Source organism: Cyprinodon variegatus, unplaced genomic scaffold (genome assembly GCF_000732505.1).
Source record: "Cyprinodon variegatus isolate N-32 unplaced genomic scaffold, C_variegatus-1.0 Scaffold171, whole genome shotgun sequence".
In the NCBI taxonomy this organism is placed as follows: Eukaryota; Metazoa; Chordata; class Actinopteri; order Cyprinodontiformes; family Cyprinodontidae; genus Cyprinodon; species Cyprinodon variegatus.
In genome coordinates this window covers 290,517-308,326 of record NW_015150624.1, presented here as the reverse complement: position 1 = coordinate 308,326, position 17,810 = coordinate 290,517, and the positions used below count along the sequence as shown (strand labels likewise).

The following is a 17,810-nucleotide window of genomic DNA, read 5'->3' as shown; positions in this document are numbered from 1 at the left end:
ATCTATTTTTGTTATTATGTAGATTTGGGAATGGCTGCGAGAATAATAAACAAGGTGCTGATCTAAGGGACCCTTTGATTTGTTAAGCTGTTTTAAATGCGATGATTTTTCTCTGAACCGGTCACCAAATATTTTCACATCTTGACACAAATCCAGTTATAATCTACCTCCTCATAGTTGGAGTTTTAGGGTCAAACTGTAGGTCTAATTGTAGATGAAAGTCCCTAATTTCTTACAGGGGGAGTATAAGAGATTAGTTATTACCTATATTTAGCCTATTTTGTTTTCAGCATTCTGATTTTAAAGCTAAGTTTATGCTGCTTTTACTAGTTGCCGTGCACAAACACTCATCAGGCTTCCTTCTCTGATTTGCTCTGTGGTTGCTCTGAAATGTGTCGTGTATCCTGGTGTTATCCTGTCTGGGTAATAAACCAGACAAGCTGAGACAGTCTGGGCCTGTCAGCCCACCTCTGCTTAGGTGTGCAGTCACGCTGCTGCGTCTGCCAAAATATATTTTTTAGGTTTCTTTTTCTTCTGACACACTGTCACAGGAATTTTTGTTTGTATGGGAGTTTGCATGACTTTCTGACTTTCAAATGGGCTAAATAGAGTCAGAAACTGCACCCACACTTTATTTCAGGTACGATAAATCACATCACAGTTATAACTGCTCAGTGACCTTGTTTGCCATCTTCCCAGTATTTTGGACGTTCTTATGATCAGCATATGTTCTCCATATTCATTTGTGCTTATTCAAGGCAAATAAAACTTGTCAAACCTTTACTACAAATTAAACTTAACCTTTCATTATTTCTTCATTTATTCTAAACCTGTTTAAATTGGTAATTGCAACATTTCATTCTTGATATTTTCTCTTAGACTGAAGTTTAAATGATCCTTTCTCATCAAATGGATTAAATACTAATTTGAAACTATGTCTACATTTTGCATTTTCAAAACAATATTTAGTTTCCTTAAACTGCAAAATTTGAAAAAAAAAGAAAGCCAAAAATTTTTTTTCTACTGTCTCATTGTCCTGAACGAAACACCCACTCATCATCTTTTCATCATGTTCTCATTTACTCAACAAACATTCAGCAAAACAAAAAGACACATATGTTTTGATTAAAGGAGCGCATATGAGAGGTAAAACTGACCTGACCAATGACTGGCTTTTTCACAGCCAATACCTTTGCTCAAGCAATGCATATAGAGATATAGCTTATTGGGTAGTTCCTGGCAAAATTATTTGTGAATCTGTGCCCTGATCCATTTATTATTTAAAGACAGTCCTAGCTTAACCAAATTTGTACTTATGCTTACTATGACTTATCTCTATGTGAAAGCATGTGTCCTAATATGATGTTTGTGGCTTAGAAACTTCTTTTTTATACTGTGAGATATCCTATTACCTTACTGTAGGTGAACTAAGCTAAAACAGCCGACAAGACTAATTAGGAATCTGAAATTACTAATTGAATATTTAAAAACATAGGTATAATAAATAATGTTATACATTTTATTTACTTGGCATTTGAATATTAAGTTGAATTGTTAGTATAAAAATATTTTACTTACAGCCTCATTAATGCTTAGTTAAGTAAAGTTATCTTCTTGATTTTATTTGCTTTTTTTCTTGGACACTTGTGTCCAGTATGGAGATGGCAAAAAGCGAAGAAAGCCAAACTACAGCAGTGTGGATCTCTCTGAAGTGGAATGGGAGGATAAGGATGACACGGTCAGACACCAGCAAATCCACATTAAGCCCCAGCGCAGTGCTGCTCTGAATATTTGAAGAAGTGCAACGCTTTTATGTGTCTGCTTTTTGTGTTTCTAGTTGAGAAATGCCATGGTCAACAGAAAGACAGGGACCTTCTCCATGGAGGTGACAAAGAGTGTGGACAAAGGGGTAAGGGGTCCAAAATTCAGAAATAAAAAATACAAGCATGTGTTATTTGCTTCCGAAAGGTGTGAGCAATACAACCCAACAGTGAGAATCTACTCTGCCAAAGGCTTGTTTAACCTGGCACAGCTATGCTCTGCCATGACTTAGGGATTTTGTTTCCGATTTGATTTGCTCTGCATACACTACTGTGTGTCTGTGTGTGAGCCCCTTATCTCCACAAAGCACATGTTGCTGAAAGCAGGGGGCTGCAGCATCCCAATGATTCAGTTTCACTACTCGCCTGTCTCTGATGTGGAGTGGTGTGCAGGTGTATGTGTGTGTATCTGTATGTATTTAGCATTTTGAGAGCTTAGAGGGGTTTATACATTAGGCGGATCATTAGGAATTCACACATGCATATTCACAATTATCTAAGTGCACAGTAGGAATACACACAGCAGCTTAGCCGGTCCCAGCCACAACGATGCAGTCAAAGGGCCACTAGAGGGGGCTAGACTGTAAAGAATCTCAGCATAATAAGGTTCCAAATGTTTGTTAAATCAACTGAAAGACTGCATCCTTTTTTTTCTTTCAGAAGCGTGTGCTGGTTTTACACAATGATTATTACTACACAGACATTAAAGGCACTCCTTTCAGGTAAGATGAACAGACACATTTATCTAAATAAGCCCATACAGAAAGTTAAAGTGTTTTGTTTTACTAAAATCTCTTGATTTTAGTCTAGGAGTTGCCCTTTCCAGAGGGCATGGGAAATATTTCTTCAGAGGGAATGTCACAGTGGAAGAAGGTAGGGAATCTCCACCACCTATCTTCATTCTTCAGTTTTTTTAACCATTGTCTTTAGCTTAATGTTTTTCCCATAATCCTTTCTATACTTGTTTCTTTTCTGGAATTTTTTTTTTCTAACTTTTCCTTTCAATGTCTAAAGGTGTCCCTATCCCGTATAGTATTTCTATTTTATTATGCTGCACCTTACATGTTTTAAATTCTGCAGTAGTTATTCCTTCATGTAAACAGCAGAGAAGTATGAAATATGCTCATATAATTTTTAAATAAAAATATTTTAATTTGTCTATTGTCATAAAATACACACCTGATATCATGTATATAATAAAGTATATACAGTTCAAACTGATATCAGCTGATTAGGTCTTAAATTATTCTTTACTAAAAGGTGTATCATTAGCAATGTATCGAACAAGAAGCATCACCTGATGCACATTGCTTTTAATATCTTAAAAAGTCAAATAAAGTTTAGGAAAACATGTTTTAATGTAGAAACATACTTAATATGTATTCTGTTGTATTTGAAACATCTATTACCATCAAATCTACCACAAACAAATGTATTCAATATTTAAAGCTGCTACACTTAATAACATTTAAGCTAAACTTTTAAGTATTATACTCTGTGAAGCAATAAGCTAGACATGAAATTCATAATTGTAGTGTATGATACATGGTGTTCATATTATCTATTTTAATTATACTGTATTCAGTCTGAACCGAAGCCCTAAGAATAACCTAACACTGATAACTTTACAAATGTGAAAAGCTTGAAGATTATAGATATATATTCATTAAAATTAAAAGTTGCCTAAAGTAGAAAATATGATCATTACTCACCACCTTTTCCTTAACTAAACTATGTTTCGCTTGTTTTCGCTTTTCTCACTGTATACTCAGGCGATTTCGCTGTGCCTGTCCTTGTCCTGCTTGACAGTGTGTGTCTACACCTGCCAGTGTATTTTTATTTTATTTTTTTATATTTTTGTGCCCAGCTTCATGCATGTTAATATTCATGTGGCAGTGTTTCTGTCTGAAGGTCTCTGTGTGGTTCTCTAAACATGTTTGTCATCAAGGACTCTATAAGCATGACTTGGCTCTTCCTGATCTAATCAGAGCTGTCACATTCATTTAAAAAGGACATTTTTCAAGCAGTTTGGTGCCTTTGTTATTCAGCATTTTAAAGACAGAAACCTTTTATGAATATTTGGACTCAATCACCTTAGAAGTAATATTATTATTCTTTCACAGGACTTCATGACCTGGAGCATCCTGATGTAGCGCTAGCTGATGAATGGTGGGAAGATGTTTTTGTTTTTTTTTGTTTTTGAAAAGATAATTTAAATTTTAATATTAAGAAGATAATTAGCATTAAAATATTAATATATCATCCCTCCTTATTTTGTTTAAATTATAGCCTGAATTTATAACAAAATGATACATTGAAATGAATCAAAACAAAAAAAAAAAAAAGCCAGCCCTTTATTGATATTTTTCCCCCCTCGTTACTCCTCAGGACATACTGCAACACAGACGAGCATCCTGAACATCGCTACTTGTCACAAATAGATGCAATAAAAATTTATCTGAGTGGCCAGGAACCCCGCCTGCATTGTAAGTTTTATTTTTCTACAGTATATTACCTAGTGTTTAACTAGAGATTACCTGGCAAAGAATAACCATATTTTTCTCTAAACTGGCTTTTTTGTATCAGGTGACAAGGAACTGATTCAGGAAGTTCTTTTTGATGCTGTTGTAACAGCCCCACTGGAGGCCTACTGGACAAGTCTGGTGCTCAATAAGTCAGAGTATGTCACCCACTTCACTGATTTATTATTGGACAATATTTATACCAATAAATAGTCTGTCTCATTTGCCAGAAACACAGTGGCCTTCCAAGTTAATGTATGGTTTATGCATGTGTCTTGTTAAACAGAAACTCCGATAAAGGTGTTGAGATTGCCTATCTGGGAACAAGGACAGGACTATCTAGAATTAATCTATTTGTGGTCCCCGACGAACTCACAAACCAGTAAGTGATCTAGTACCTGTGTGTCTGCTTTAGATTGGTTCTGGTCAGATGCTTACAGAAAGTTATGAAGGGTGAAGATGTTGGATAATTTGTGGGATTCTGATTTTGTTTTTAAACCTATTCTAAATTCTGTTGAAATAAATGAAAAATATACATTAAACAAGATATTTGAATATATTAAAATTTTGTAAACATGCAGTAAGCAGACTGCTGGATTAAATTGCAGTTGCAGAGAAACCATATGTCAGGTTATTTGTTGCAGACTTTGCATTGAAACAATTAATCTTAATGTTGGCCTGTCTTATCCATTACCAAATGTTTTATGTCTGTTTCAGAGCATTGCATGGTTGCCCTTGCAATGCTTTCCTAAGCTGATTTGCCTAAAATGATTCCATCTAGATTGTGTAGTGTACCAACCAACAACATAATGCTACTACCCCTAATCTTGACTGGTGGTCAAGTGTTTTTAGGATTGAAAGCTACATTTTTACTCCTCGTTTTTGAGGCAAATTTATTTAATATTAGTCCCATTACACATTTCTTTAAAAAGGCAAGGCAAAAATCAAACAGGGACCATTTTCTTAGATGGATCATCCGGTTTTGATTTTAAAATGATTATACTGTTTTGTTTTGTTTTTTTCAGGTAACGGTATTACTATCATCTTTAGTGGCTTGGGGGTTTTACTGGAACTTTCTGAACAGAGTGATTTCATTTTAAGGGAAAAAACTGGTCATACTGTTGAGACGAGACAAAATTGGGCGTTCAAACATGATAATGTATCTTAAATATGAAAATAGTTTTCGAAATGAATAGAGGGAGGCTAACAATATTTCTGCACATAAGATCTGGACCCTATGCTTGAAAAAATTGTTGAGGGCCAGGGACCTAAGCTATCTGGTCCAATTTAACCAACTCTGTATTAAAGAATGATGCTTATAGTAATGACATCATAATATAGGCAATAGTATAAGGGTCATGGCTAGGGAAAGACAAGCCAATATAACATTGCCAATCTTATCCTAGTAGGTTGTTTATGGCTCCAAAATCTCTGAGGTTTTTGTAAAATGTGCAAAAGGATATTTGTTCTTATATCCTAGGGTAATGGTCTGTATATAGAATTAAAGGCTTCCTTTATTATTTTCACCATGTTATTTAGCAATAATCCAGTAAAAACTCAAATTTGAGCTCTCAATTACCTTTTAAGTCAAACTGTGCTTTGTTTTATCATTTAACCATGGTAAAAGAATAGCAAGGATTTGGATCCAACTCCAAATTGAACATTTAGTTGTACAGTATGATGAGCATCTGTAAAGTTCTGAACCAAAACTTAATCTTGATTGCCTCTGTTTATCATCCCTAATCAGAGTTAGTTTGTTTATTCATTATTTGTATCATTTTTTTCTTGTCTGCATCAAGAGACTTTTTGACAGCAGAAGACAAGGAGGGGGTGTTCAATGCCGATCACTTTCCGTTGTGGTACAAGAGAGCAGCAGAGCAAGTTCCTGGAACCTTTATTTATTCTCTGCCTTTCAACTCAGGTTCGTTTTTTATTTGTTTTGATTTTATTTTCCTTTTAGTTAAGGGGTATTTCAGGATAAGTTTTCAATTAGTTTTGAATGCATAAAGTAATTGGCAATTATTCACAAAACTCTTAGTTTAGCTTTAAAAAAAACCAAACCACCTTAGTCATTTCTGTTTTTTCTTATTTATTTATCCTGATTTCATTATTTTCTATGGCTTTTATCCGAGTTTGGCCTTCCTCTTTTATTAATTCTATTCTATTTGCATTTAGACTTGGCTGATTGCTGATGGTTGAAATAAGATATGTCACTGAAAGGATCGCCTCTTTCTGTGGTGACTTTTCCCAGAACCCATCATTTCATAAAGAAAGGCAGTAAAGCATTAGCATCTTGGGCATATTCAGCTAAACAGTTTCGCCAAATAATGCTCTGTCCTTCAAAGAAAGAATGTGTTCTCATCTGTTCTCAGCCTCAGGCTTTCCATTAATGCCAGCTAATACAAGTGATCTGAAAGCCACTTATTTTCTTGCCTGACTTGCCTCAGATGCCCCTAGCTTTCTCAGAGGATTATGGTAGCTGGAGCAATTACACAACAGTCAGATATATTTGTTAACTGTTAGTCCCTCATTAGCCTGAAATCATAGAAACCTATCTGTTATGACCAAAATGTTAACCTTTTGTGTCTGTGATTTTTTTTTTTCTCTGGTCCAATATTTGTTCCCTGTGTGTGTGGTTTAGGTTCAGAAAACAGGAGTGTTGTACTGGCCAGTACTGCCATTCAGCTTTTGGATGAGAGGAAATCCCCCATAGCTGCGGGTAAGTGGAAATTCAAGTGCTTCTTTCTCCATGTCTCTCTTATACAAACACTCTTCTACACTTACAGAGACTGCAGTATTTTTTTCCTCACACTGCTGGGCTTTATAATCCTAGTCTACAGATGTCCAACTCCCCTACTTATTTTACTCTTTTTGTCAAGTTGAAGGACTTGAAGGCCCACATGTTCAGATGTTTTATGTGAACATTTGCATCTGCTGAACTGCACTACACAGTATATATCTATATAGTGCAGTGACACAAACACATGTCAGTATATATAATTAAGTAAACATTGTGCATTTTCTATCTGTATTAAGTTTTTTGTGGTGAGCAAAGTACAATGTGAATAAGAACCTCCACACATATGCAGTGCAAAACTAAAGAAGAAGCAATGTCATAAGAACATGTAAAAAATTGAAAAAAGTTGATTCAGGGTAAACACAGGGTTTGACAGCAACTATGATTTAATTTAGAAGTTTATCACGCAACACTGCATGAATGTATTCTTAATATGGGGCCTTTGATGATGGATTTTAATCTTTTTTCTGCAAAAGAATTTTCAAACAGCTTAATTTTTTTTTCTTTTTTTAGAAAATAAATCACATTCTGGTTTGAGTAGCAATTTCATATAGACTTTCTCCAATTTCCAAAGCTTAAGATGTTAAACTGTACAGAGGAATAAATCCTTACATATTACAAAATTGATACATCTCTGAATGACCATTCATTTTCTTCCACCTGTCAATCAGGGCCATTTCCTTTTAAGATTCTCTTCAAAAATGTTTTTTATAGGTATAGGTCCATCTTCAAGCATTACACAATGTGTAGTTGTCCACTTGAACACACATGCTGTCTTTTTGGAGAAAGGTTTAACAAAAAAGTAAAACAAAAATTGAGCAATTTTTTGTTATTTATCAAGTTAATGATCACCAAAAGACAACAAAACTGGTTTCAAAATGGTTAAAGCAGAATAGCGTCTACCTCTGGGAATTTCTCAGATAACACTCCCTTAAATTGGATAGGGTTGTGTATCCCCAGGCCTGTTGCAATTTCCCTTTTTCATTATACATTTTTCTTATAATAGGGTTAACAAGGTGATTCACAATTATCACAATTTTCTTGTTTTGTAACCAGTCAGCTGCAAAAATAATATGATGTCTGTGCTACTCATTCAGTGACAATTATTTCAGTTAAGAGTGAGAAAAATCACACTAATTAAAAGTAAAAAAAGTTGTCAATTTCTCGTCAAAAAAATAGTTATATGATACTGTTATTCCAACCTAAAAAATACATTTTTTAATCAGTTATTAAACCCTAAAATTAATATGATATTGATGTTAATAATAAACTAAACTGCTGTTAATAATAAACTCTAAAATACTGTCCATTTTCACAATGGTGGAACATAAAGAGGAACATAAATATTCCTTCGCTCGATTAGGGTCATACATTTACAGTAGATGACTCTTATAAACAACCTTTTGCCTCTGCAACATATAATCCTTCTTATGGTTGAAATATTTTCCGTTTGGACAATCTGATGCTTACAATCTCTTTAAAACTCCTACAATTTCTATTACAGAATCAGTACAGAGGTATTAAAACAGGGGATTACTTTAGGCTAATTTTCACAAAGCATCTTGAAATGGTTACTGTGTGTCAACTGCTAAGGTCAAGCAGAATTACTGGAACTTTTCTGAAACAGAGGGAAGAAATGATGATTGAAACAAAGAGGAGGATGACCTTGTTGGTATAAAAGATAAAATAACAGAAGAAGCTTAAAAAAAATATTTCATGGTGTCTGGATATGTTGACTTGAAAACAGTGCATTGTGGGTAGTCTCTGCCTGGGGGAAACCACTGGAGCAGAAGGACAACGATGGGAGAGTCTGTGATGTGCTACTGCACACACACACACACACAGTATGTGTTTGTGCATGAGTATGCATTAGATTTTGAGCAGAGTGGTGCACAAGCAGCCCACGTTTTGCACCAGCCCACATTATAATTTGACCCTGTTCATTTCATCACTGTTCATTCAACATAATACAATCCTTTTGAGCAGCAAAACAAATGACTAATCAGTCAGAAGGATTAAGCAGGAACCTATTGTGATGTACAGTAATGATCATCATGCTTGTCCTATCTGGATATGTCTGTAAGGATGATTTTATATAAGAGCATCAGATGGGAGGCGAGATGTAGGCTAGAATGCAAATTTAGCGTAAGCCGGTTAGGGCCAGTTTTCACTGCCCCGCGCTCCACTGAGCTGCAGACTTGTGAATACGCCAACACGCTAACTTAACAGGACAGGCCGATGACGTCACGTACCACTGGCCCTGCAGACATCACTGGAGTAACAATGTTGCTGTGCATGTCCATAGATACTCTTTTACACCAGCATGTCAGTTTGTGTGTGTCAGTGTTTGTGGTCACATCCCATGCCACGTGCAGCAAAACTGCTACCATGAAATTCACAGAACCATCTGACTTTGATCAAGCATGAAAACCCAAGGCATCTGTGTACCTCAGTGTGCCACTAAGGTACATCAAGTACATTAATCCTTTTAATTATATAAATGTTCTCTGTCACACTATATATGCAAAAAAAAACATATGAGGATGAAAGCTGAAACCATCAAACAGGGAAATTTGTTTCTGTTGCTTGATTAGATGAGTTATTAATAAAATAACATTGTCATATATGAGATAGTTCTCTTAAAACTATCACAATATCCCAGGTTAGAAAAAAAAAGTAATTAAAGACTACATCTTTTTTGTCAAGAAACTTAACAGGCAAATTAAAATCTACATTTTCCTAAGATTTTAGTGAGGTCAACTTAAAATAGCAAACGTTTTACTTTTTTTAATTATTACTATTATTTATTTTTGGTACTTTTTAATTTTTTTTTTTACCAACATAAAGATTTAGTTGTTTGGTTTGTTGTTTTTTGGTTCAGTTAGTCCTTTCCGCATGTTGGTTGGCTGAACATTTTTTACATTGCACTTGATAGTCTTTACATTTTGATTACTTGTATGACAGCAGCAAAAGTACCGCTTTGTCACTCAAACAAACTTAAAGATTGGTATATTTTTACATAAACGGTTCTACCTTTTAGATTTTACAATGATAGTTTTTAAAACAGGGGAAGATCTCGGTAGCAGTCAGTAATGTATTAGCTGTAAATAAAGAAAGGAACCTTATGCCAGTCTAAAAGGAAGCAGCTGCCATCTTAAGATAACTTTAGTTTATCTTATAATCCTTTGTATGCAGCTAACTTTTTCCACCTTCAATCTGTATGACCCAACTAATGAAACAAAAAATCTTTTCTAAGCAGCAGAGATAAACAAGAACGCTACAGTAGCCTTTTTCCATTGGTGTAAACACACTCAACTAATACTTGGTTGATGTATCTTTTGAATTTATTCCAGCATGTAGTTTTCTTGGCCATTTTCCTATTTTGACCATGTTAAATCACTCCTAACAACTACTTTCTGTAGCTTGCATGTTTAATTAGTAGGAAGATGAATTTCACTTGAGCTAATTTTCCAAATTTAGAGTAGATTATCAAAATGTATATATATACTTTATTATTTATAATAAAAAAATATAATTTATTAAAAATTACCAGCAGGCTGTGCACTGCACTTGCCTTCTACTACACTGATAATAATCTCACAGTGAGATGATATCTTTCAGCTAGAGGCAAAATAACAGTTGCCAACAATAAAAAAAAAAACAGAACCTCACTTCAAAATATTTGATCTAGGTTTTTACATTTGCCTTGCTTTGACACTAACTTTGGCCTGCTATAAAGAGCATTTTTTGTCAGCTAAATACCTGTAACACATGCAATACATATTTTTCATATAGATTTTATCAAAATACTTCAAACTGCAGGTTGCTATATAACTAGTTCATAGGAAAATAAATCATATTTCATTTTCACTCTCACGGACACAGACCTTTTCAAATTGACTGCACGTATTTATACATCAATTGAGAACAATGTTTTCTTTATTATATATCATACATACTGAAGGACAGTTTTACCATTGTGTAATTAGTATTTTGTCACAAAAATGACTGATCTTAAAAAAATCAGCACTTGCATGTATTAGCATGACCCTCACAGAATTTTCTTTTATTAAGAACTGAAAAAAAATCATAAGACATACAAAAAGGCTGAGTCCCAGCTATTTTCTTTTTAGTTTGTTTCATTATTGCTGCAATAAATTTCTCATTTTTACTTGAGTTTCCAGAAAATATTCTCTCCAAAAATATATTTCTTTCACAAACCTTTAAGCATTTAGGCACAGACTCTTAAATTTGCTGTTTTCTGATAAATCTTTCTCTGAACACACATGTACAAGTACACACACTTCCTCGAGCACAAGTTAGACTCACAGACTTATTGTTTTCAATTGCAGATTACTAATACAAATAAAAAAAGACACAACATACAACAGCTGCCTAATATGGATTACTGAGAGTCAAAAACAGACTCAAAATGATGAGCAATGACAAAAATAAATAAAATCTATAATTCATTCTACCAATACCAAAGCTTTATGTTACGAATACCTACAAGTACACACATAGAAATATATATTAGATGCTTTTGATATGCTTTTTTTCCCAGACAAAACAAAAAATGTATATTTTTGAATTCACATTTGAATTCAGCCTTTGAAATCTGCTTAAAGTGGAAGATACTCTTCTTAGTGCATAGTCAAATACCTGTTAAATATCGCTACCCCACTCTCAATATTAGGTAAACTTTTTTTTAAAAAAAATGAAAAAAATCTCACTTTTTACACATATGTGCAAACCCGAACATGGCAACCAGAGATAGTTAGGTTAAAGGGAAGAAGTTTACAGTCGAGGGAAAATATTACCAGCTCTTAAGCAATAGCATTCTCCAGTGGTTCCTTTTCGTCTGCTGTAGCATGATCGGCCCCCTGCGCTGCAGCCAGCTCCTCATTTTTCTTTAACTCACGCTGATATTTGGCCATGATTGCCGCATAGGCACACCCATACACTGCTGCAGCCAGCATCATCAAACACACAATCCCACACACTACACCTGTGATGATCACCGTGGCAATTGCATGGCGCAGGTTGACAGGGCGGTGCCTCTGTTTAGTTTCACACTCTGCCATGCCCCCTCCCCCTCCTCCCCCTCCACCAACACCAAAACCCTCACCTATCGCCATGGGGACATGAAGCGAGTGGCTGGAGGGATGGGCATGGTTGCCATGGATGTGGCCTCTCAGTAGCTTCTCTGACTCTAGATGGTGTATGTTGGCAAACAGGTAATGGTAACTTGTAGTCATACATGCATGAAACAGCTGATATGGGATTTTCTGCAAGTCTTTGTCCTTCATTTCCTCTGGTTGAGTGCAGAGAACTTCATCCACAACTCCTCCTTGAGAGCAGAGATATGGAGAAAGAGAGAATCAAGACATAAGTTTAATGTAAATTTGTTTTTTCTCCTCAGAAAATATTGCACAATTTAAATTCAGTTTATGGTGAAAATAGAATTTATAGTCACCCTAACTTAGCCAAGACTTGATCATCTTTTCAAATGTTTAATCTATAGTGAATAAGCAGCATTAGTATGTGTTAAATGTGTAAAACCTGAAATTATCTGTAATTGGGATCAAAAGAACCAAATAAATTGGGTCTTCCTGAATGTTAAAGCAATAGTTCATCAGCCTCTACTGTCTTCCTTCAGATCCGGTATCTTGTTATGCACACTTCCAAATTTGTCAACTTGATTACCCACTAGCCTTGTATCTATGTGCCTACTTAAATATGGGTTCATTGTTTTTTTTGCACTAATTAGAATTTTCATCTTGGAAGAAAACATTTATGTCAGAGTATCTTGGAAATGTAGGCGGATCATCTAACTCCATGAATGCTTTGCCTTCACTACACAGTGGTAATTTTGTTATCCAATGCCCGTTGTATTGGCCTAGCGTAGAAGATTATATGGCTTCATGATGCTCACATTCTCTCATTGAGAAAGCCATAGTGTTTAAAAGATTCTCCTTTGTACACAAAGTACCTAGTGAAATAAAATGAAGCTGTAAATTCAGTATTTTCTTACCAAATCATAATACAATACATGCCTGTAAATGTATTAAAATCCTGTTATACTAAAAAAACCAGTATTTAAAGAATACAAGATATCTGTGCTTCTACTACAACACATTACTGATTGTAGTACACAAATGAATCAATACACAATCATCTATGACAAATATACATTGATTTTGTCCAAATTTGAAAACTTGAGTTCATTTCTAGGTGAGAGAAGCACTGTATATATACACCATTGAAGTGATCTTGTTTGTTTTTACAAAATACACACTGTTTCTAGCTTACTATTTTTAGAATATGTGGTTGTTTCAAAATGATAAACCAAGAAAAAATACATTCCTCAGTAGTTAGGATGCAAACCCAATGGAGAAAGACCCTCAGCAGTTGAGTTGATAAAAGTAATTCATCTGATATCTTTAGGACATTCGATCTTCCGCTAAACGAAATACCGTTTGGCTGATGTCAAAAATCTCATATTTTACATGTATGGATTTAACAGCAGTGCCACCATGGCAAGACTAACATAACAATGAACTAATGGTCTAACCTTTAAAGAGGTAGGTCTCCAGCCACAGTTTGAGGCCAATGAGCTGGCAATCACACCTCCAGAAGTTGCCTCTTAGTGTGAGGCTGTCCAGGTGGGTCATGGCATCCAACAATGAGCGATCCAGTCTTGTTAGCCTGTTGTTTGCTAACCCCAGGTAGCTGAGGTTTTTCAGACTGTCCCCCATGGCTCCTGGCAAGCCCCACAGGCTATCACAAGACATGATAAAAAAAAAATGGGGAACCGGCTTGTGAGTTTCTGGTCTGAACTAACTGAATCCAAAATACATTAAAATGATCATGACACAATCAATTATAGTCATATAAATATTTCACAGAAGAGCTGGATGAAAAACAGTTTAGACTTAAACTTGGCTGTTCGTTTTTCTTTTTCATGCATTTTAACAACAATTGTAATATCGTTTGCATGTTTTCCCTGTTTGAAAAGACAGGATTTTGCATATCCTTAACATTTTTGCTCTGTAATAAAAATCTTTATCTGGTTCACTTTTGCACTTGTACTTATCTTTGGTATACATCTAAAATGTAGCAGCAGGATTAATGTTTATTGTAAAAGCTTACTTTATAAACCATTTGTCATATGGTACTTAGATTTATGATAGCAGATCCACTCAAGGTTTTCACAATGAACACAATTTGGTTAAGAACAATATATTTTGCTGAGAGGTATTGTGTAAGTTTTTAACTTGCAGCATTCCCTATAATTCAGTTCTATCCAATTATGTAGGAAAAACTTCATTTTTGGTTTCCTTTTAAGTTTTCTAGTGTTGTCTGTTATTTGTTTTATGGTGTATGTGTCACAATCTCTGGAAGATTTTAAGCCTCCATACTTAACCTGTTGTTTGAGAGGTCAAGGTGGGAAAGAGTGCGTATAGGTCCAAACAGCCTTTTGTCAAGCTCTCTGATGCTGTTGTATGCCAGGTTGAGGTGCTGCAATGTCCTCAGACCAAGCAGAGCAGTCGGTGATATGGCTGTTATAGAGTTATTAGACAGATCAAGAATGCGGACAAGAGGTATTTCCTTGAAAGCAACTGAGCTCAGCCCTCTGATACGGTTATCTTGGAGGTACAGTTCCTGTGTAGCTGGATGCAGTAGCCGAGGGATGTCATAGAGGCCCCGTCCCCGACAGTCCACCACCTTGCTGTTGCTAGTGCAGCTGCACTCCTTTGGACAGGCATGTGACAAAGGAAGGGAGGATAGGAGGGCAAACACCAAAACTAATGTAGAAACACAGGAAAGAGATATTATAGCATCAGGTGGAATTGCTGTTGCTTTTTATATTAATGCCAAAAACATACAGCCTTAAACTTTTATGGAGCATTTATTTATCAATATCATTTATTTATATCGTCTCAGTTTGATTGCTGTCATTCACTAATAATGATACATTTTATCTAAAGCACCTTTCTGGAAACCCAAGGACATGAGATAACAAAACGATGGATGGATGGATGGATGGATGGATGGATGGATGGATGGATGGATGGATGGATGGATGGATGGATGGATGGATGGATGGATGGATGGATTGTTCTAACGTAACTGAATAGATCACAATAGATTCAGTGTCATCTTTACATGTATTGCATTCTTTTTGCTTTATTCCACTGATTTTAGTTTCTGCTTGAGCAGATGTGAAATTAAACTTATTGCCAATGTGCACGACTACTTCTCTGCAATAACACCTCCTTTTCCACCCCCTTATACAGCGACCCCTGGTGACTTTTCCAAACCTTCATAACCCCTCACCCACACACAAATCTATACACAGCACATATTGGGTGTCTGATTCCCTTTGAGATAACTTCACATGTCCATTCCTTCTGGAACATAACTGTAGTATTTATAGCACTGGCTTGACTAGCTGGAGGCTCAATGAAATAAAGCTCTATCCCAGGCCTATGACTATAGCTTCCACACAACAGATCTTGCACTGGTAGTCAAGCTGTGCCTGTGTACAATATTTATTTTCATAAATACAAATATTTAATAAGATTTTCATCTGGCTAATACAATTTCTGTACCAGAAAATCAAATTTTTCCTTAAATACAGCTCTAATTTGTGTATGTTGATGTCTTTTGTTAGCGTTGCAGTTCAATTGTTAGATCTTATGAAATCTCTAAATCTCTTCAGAGGTCAATGCTTTTTCTACTTACATATTATAAAACAGAGTTCTCGTGCTGACATATTTAATTTGTAATTCAGCAGTCATGTCTCTGTAGTTGACCCTTTACCATTTGATCTAACCTCAGTACTCAGCTTATATAATATAATATATTGATACATATAGTTGGGGTTTCTGGTGGTTGGGAAACTTGGCCATGTCAGTGGCTCTTTTTTAATGTGCTCTAGCATGCTTTAAAATTCACATACCAATGCAAGCAATAAAGCATGTTAAACTCTCAACAGTGTCAAATTATGTTTTAATTGTTGGCATGAATTTTTATTTTACTCGAAAATTATTTCACAGCCATTAGAAATGATTTGGAAACCCTCCTGGGGTTGTGACCCCAAGCTGAGGAATGAATGGCTTAGATTACATCTACTAAATCATAGTCTACTCCTTTAAGCACATGAGGTTATGAAACCAGCTATTTTTGTGGGATTTAAATTATGTCATTGGTTCAACAATATATGGGAATAATCACTTCAATATCTATCTTGGTTACCTCAGCGACGAGAATTGGGGACTTCGTGTCAGGATATTTAATTGGTTGGTCATTTTTTTTACTTGCTGATTAAAGCATGTGAAAGAAACAATTCTACACGTAAACATGAGCACTATTACAGCAGTTATGAAATTAGGTCAGCACAATTTTCTTTGCTCTGTTTTGTCCCTTCAAGATGATGCCTATACAAAGAAGTTTGCAATGACATGCCCAAATATCCCCGAGCAAGTGCAGCTCTGAATAAGCTCCACTGTCAACAATGTCAGAGACTGCAACATGCAAAAAGGGTCAACGCTGTCTTGATATGAAGAGATTAATGTAAAAATATTGTTGTAATTTCTCACTGGAGTGATTTCTAAAACCTGATTGATGCCTAACTACTTTTTCAGACCCACATAGAATTTACAAATACAAACAAACCAGAAATGGAGCTCCTACCTCTCATTTTCTGTCAGTTGTCTTTGGGCCGCGTTGCATTCAGGGTTCTCTTAGCTCCCTTTTTGTTTGGCTGTGAGCGTCACTGGTGTAGGGTCCATTTGCCGTCATCTAGGCTGAGATTGTCTGGTCCCAGTTTTCATTCGTTTTGTCTGGTCAATGGGTAGAAATTAGAGGGAAAAAATAGTAGCAGCAGAAACCAGTGATGCCCTCAGGTTCCTGAGCGGTGCCTGCGAGGGCATGAAACCCCATCAGAGCAGGCAGATCAGAGCACAAGCTCACAGTCAGCCAGTCTGGGAATCACTGGAGTTCAGAGCTTGTTCTCTCTCTCCACTCTCTCTCTCTCTCTTTCTCTATCTCTCTTACTCTCTATCTCTCTGTGTTGCTCTCTTACTATCTCTCAACTTCTCATTTGGCTTCCTGTATTTTTTTTATTTTTCAAACTGTTTGCCATATTAAGTTTGACTGAATGTCCAAATTTGACTGAATTTTTAAAATCTTTTGCTTTGACACAGAATTAACACTCTGTCTTCTATTTGTTTTGCTCAACCCCCCACCCCCATCCCCACCCACACAGTTGCACACACACACCCCTCCCTTTATTCCCAGTTGCATTGGTGTATATGATTGTGTGTCATCTCCCTCTGGACAGCTGTGCCTCCTAAATCAAAGCACAAACACATCCACCAACATTCATGCTACACTACCTAATGCTCTAGCAAGAACTAAAGAAGACAAAATTAGAAATAGATTGCATAGAGAAAAAAAAAACTAATGCACATAAAATAAACAATGCCTATTATGTGACATGCTCTGATAATATTATGCAAAGCCCGTGGGCAGAGGGGCTGGCAGAAAACGCCCTCAGCACAGCAACTCGGATTGCTCAAATGCACACATTCGTGCTCGCTCACAGCCCAACGTTAAGAGCCTGTAATAAACTACTAGGATTTTTTTTTACCTTTCTTTGCTCTT

General features: G+C 35.8%; 2 protein-coding genes across 3 annotated transcripts in view; one reads left to right on the top strand and one right to left on the bottom strand.

Annotated features, from left to right (window-relative positions):
• LOC107087050 (voltage-dependent calcium channel subunit alpha-2/delta-3-like) overlaps window positions 1-17,810 on the top strand; it is a 155,655-nt gene that overhangs the window by 113,579 nt on the left and 24,266 nt on the right. For both annotated transcript variants that reach the window (XM_015378394.1, XM_015378393.1), the window contains 10 exons: window positions 1,655-1,738; window positions 1,838-1,909; window positions 2,481-2,542; window positions 2,626-2,693; window positions 3,944-3,989; window positions 4,209-4,306; window positions 4,407-4,500; window positions 4,629-4,724; window positions 6,142-6,263; window positions 6,984-7,061. In XM_015378394.1, coding sequence (XP_015233880.1) covers window positions 1,655-1,738; window positions 1,838-1,909; window positions 2,481-2,542; window positions 2,626-2,693; window positions 3,944-3,989; window positions 4,209-4,306; window positions 4,407-4,500; window positions 4,629-4,724; window positions 6,142-6,263; window positions 6,984-7,061 — 820 coding nt within the window. The remainder of the gene's footprint in view (window positions 1-1,654; window positions 1,739-1,837; window positions 1,910-2,480; window positions 2,543-2,625; window positions 2,694-3,943; window positions 3,990-4,208; window positions 4,307-4,406; window positions 4,501-4,628; window positions 4,725-6,141; window positions 6,264-6,983; window positions 7,062-17,810) is intronic.
• lrtm1 (leucine-rich repeats and transmembrane domains 1) lies at window positions 11,069-17,141 on the bottom strand. The gene is made up of 4 exons (XM_015378395.1): window positions 16,839-17,141; window positions 14,566-14,947; window positions 13,714-13,919; window positions 11,069-12,489 (listed from the first exon to the last, which is right to left on the bottom strand). The coding sequence occupies exons 1-4, from the start codon at window positions 16,843-16,845 to the stop codon at window positions 11,966-11,968; spliced, it is 1,119 nt and encodes a 372-aa protein (XP_015233881.1). The 5' UTR covers window positions 16,846-17,141; the 3' UTR covers window positions 11,069-11,965.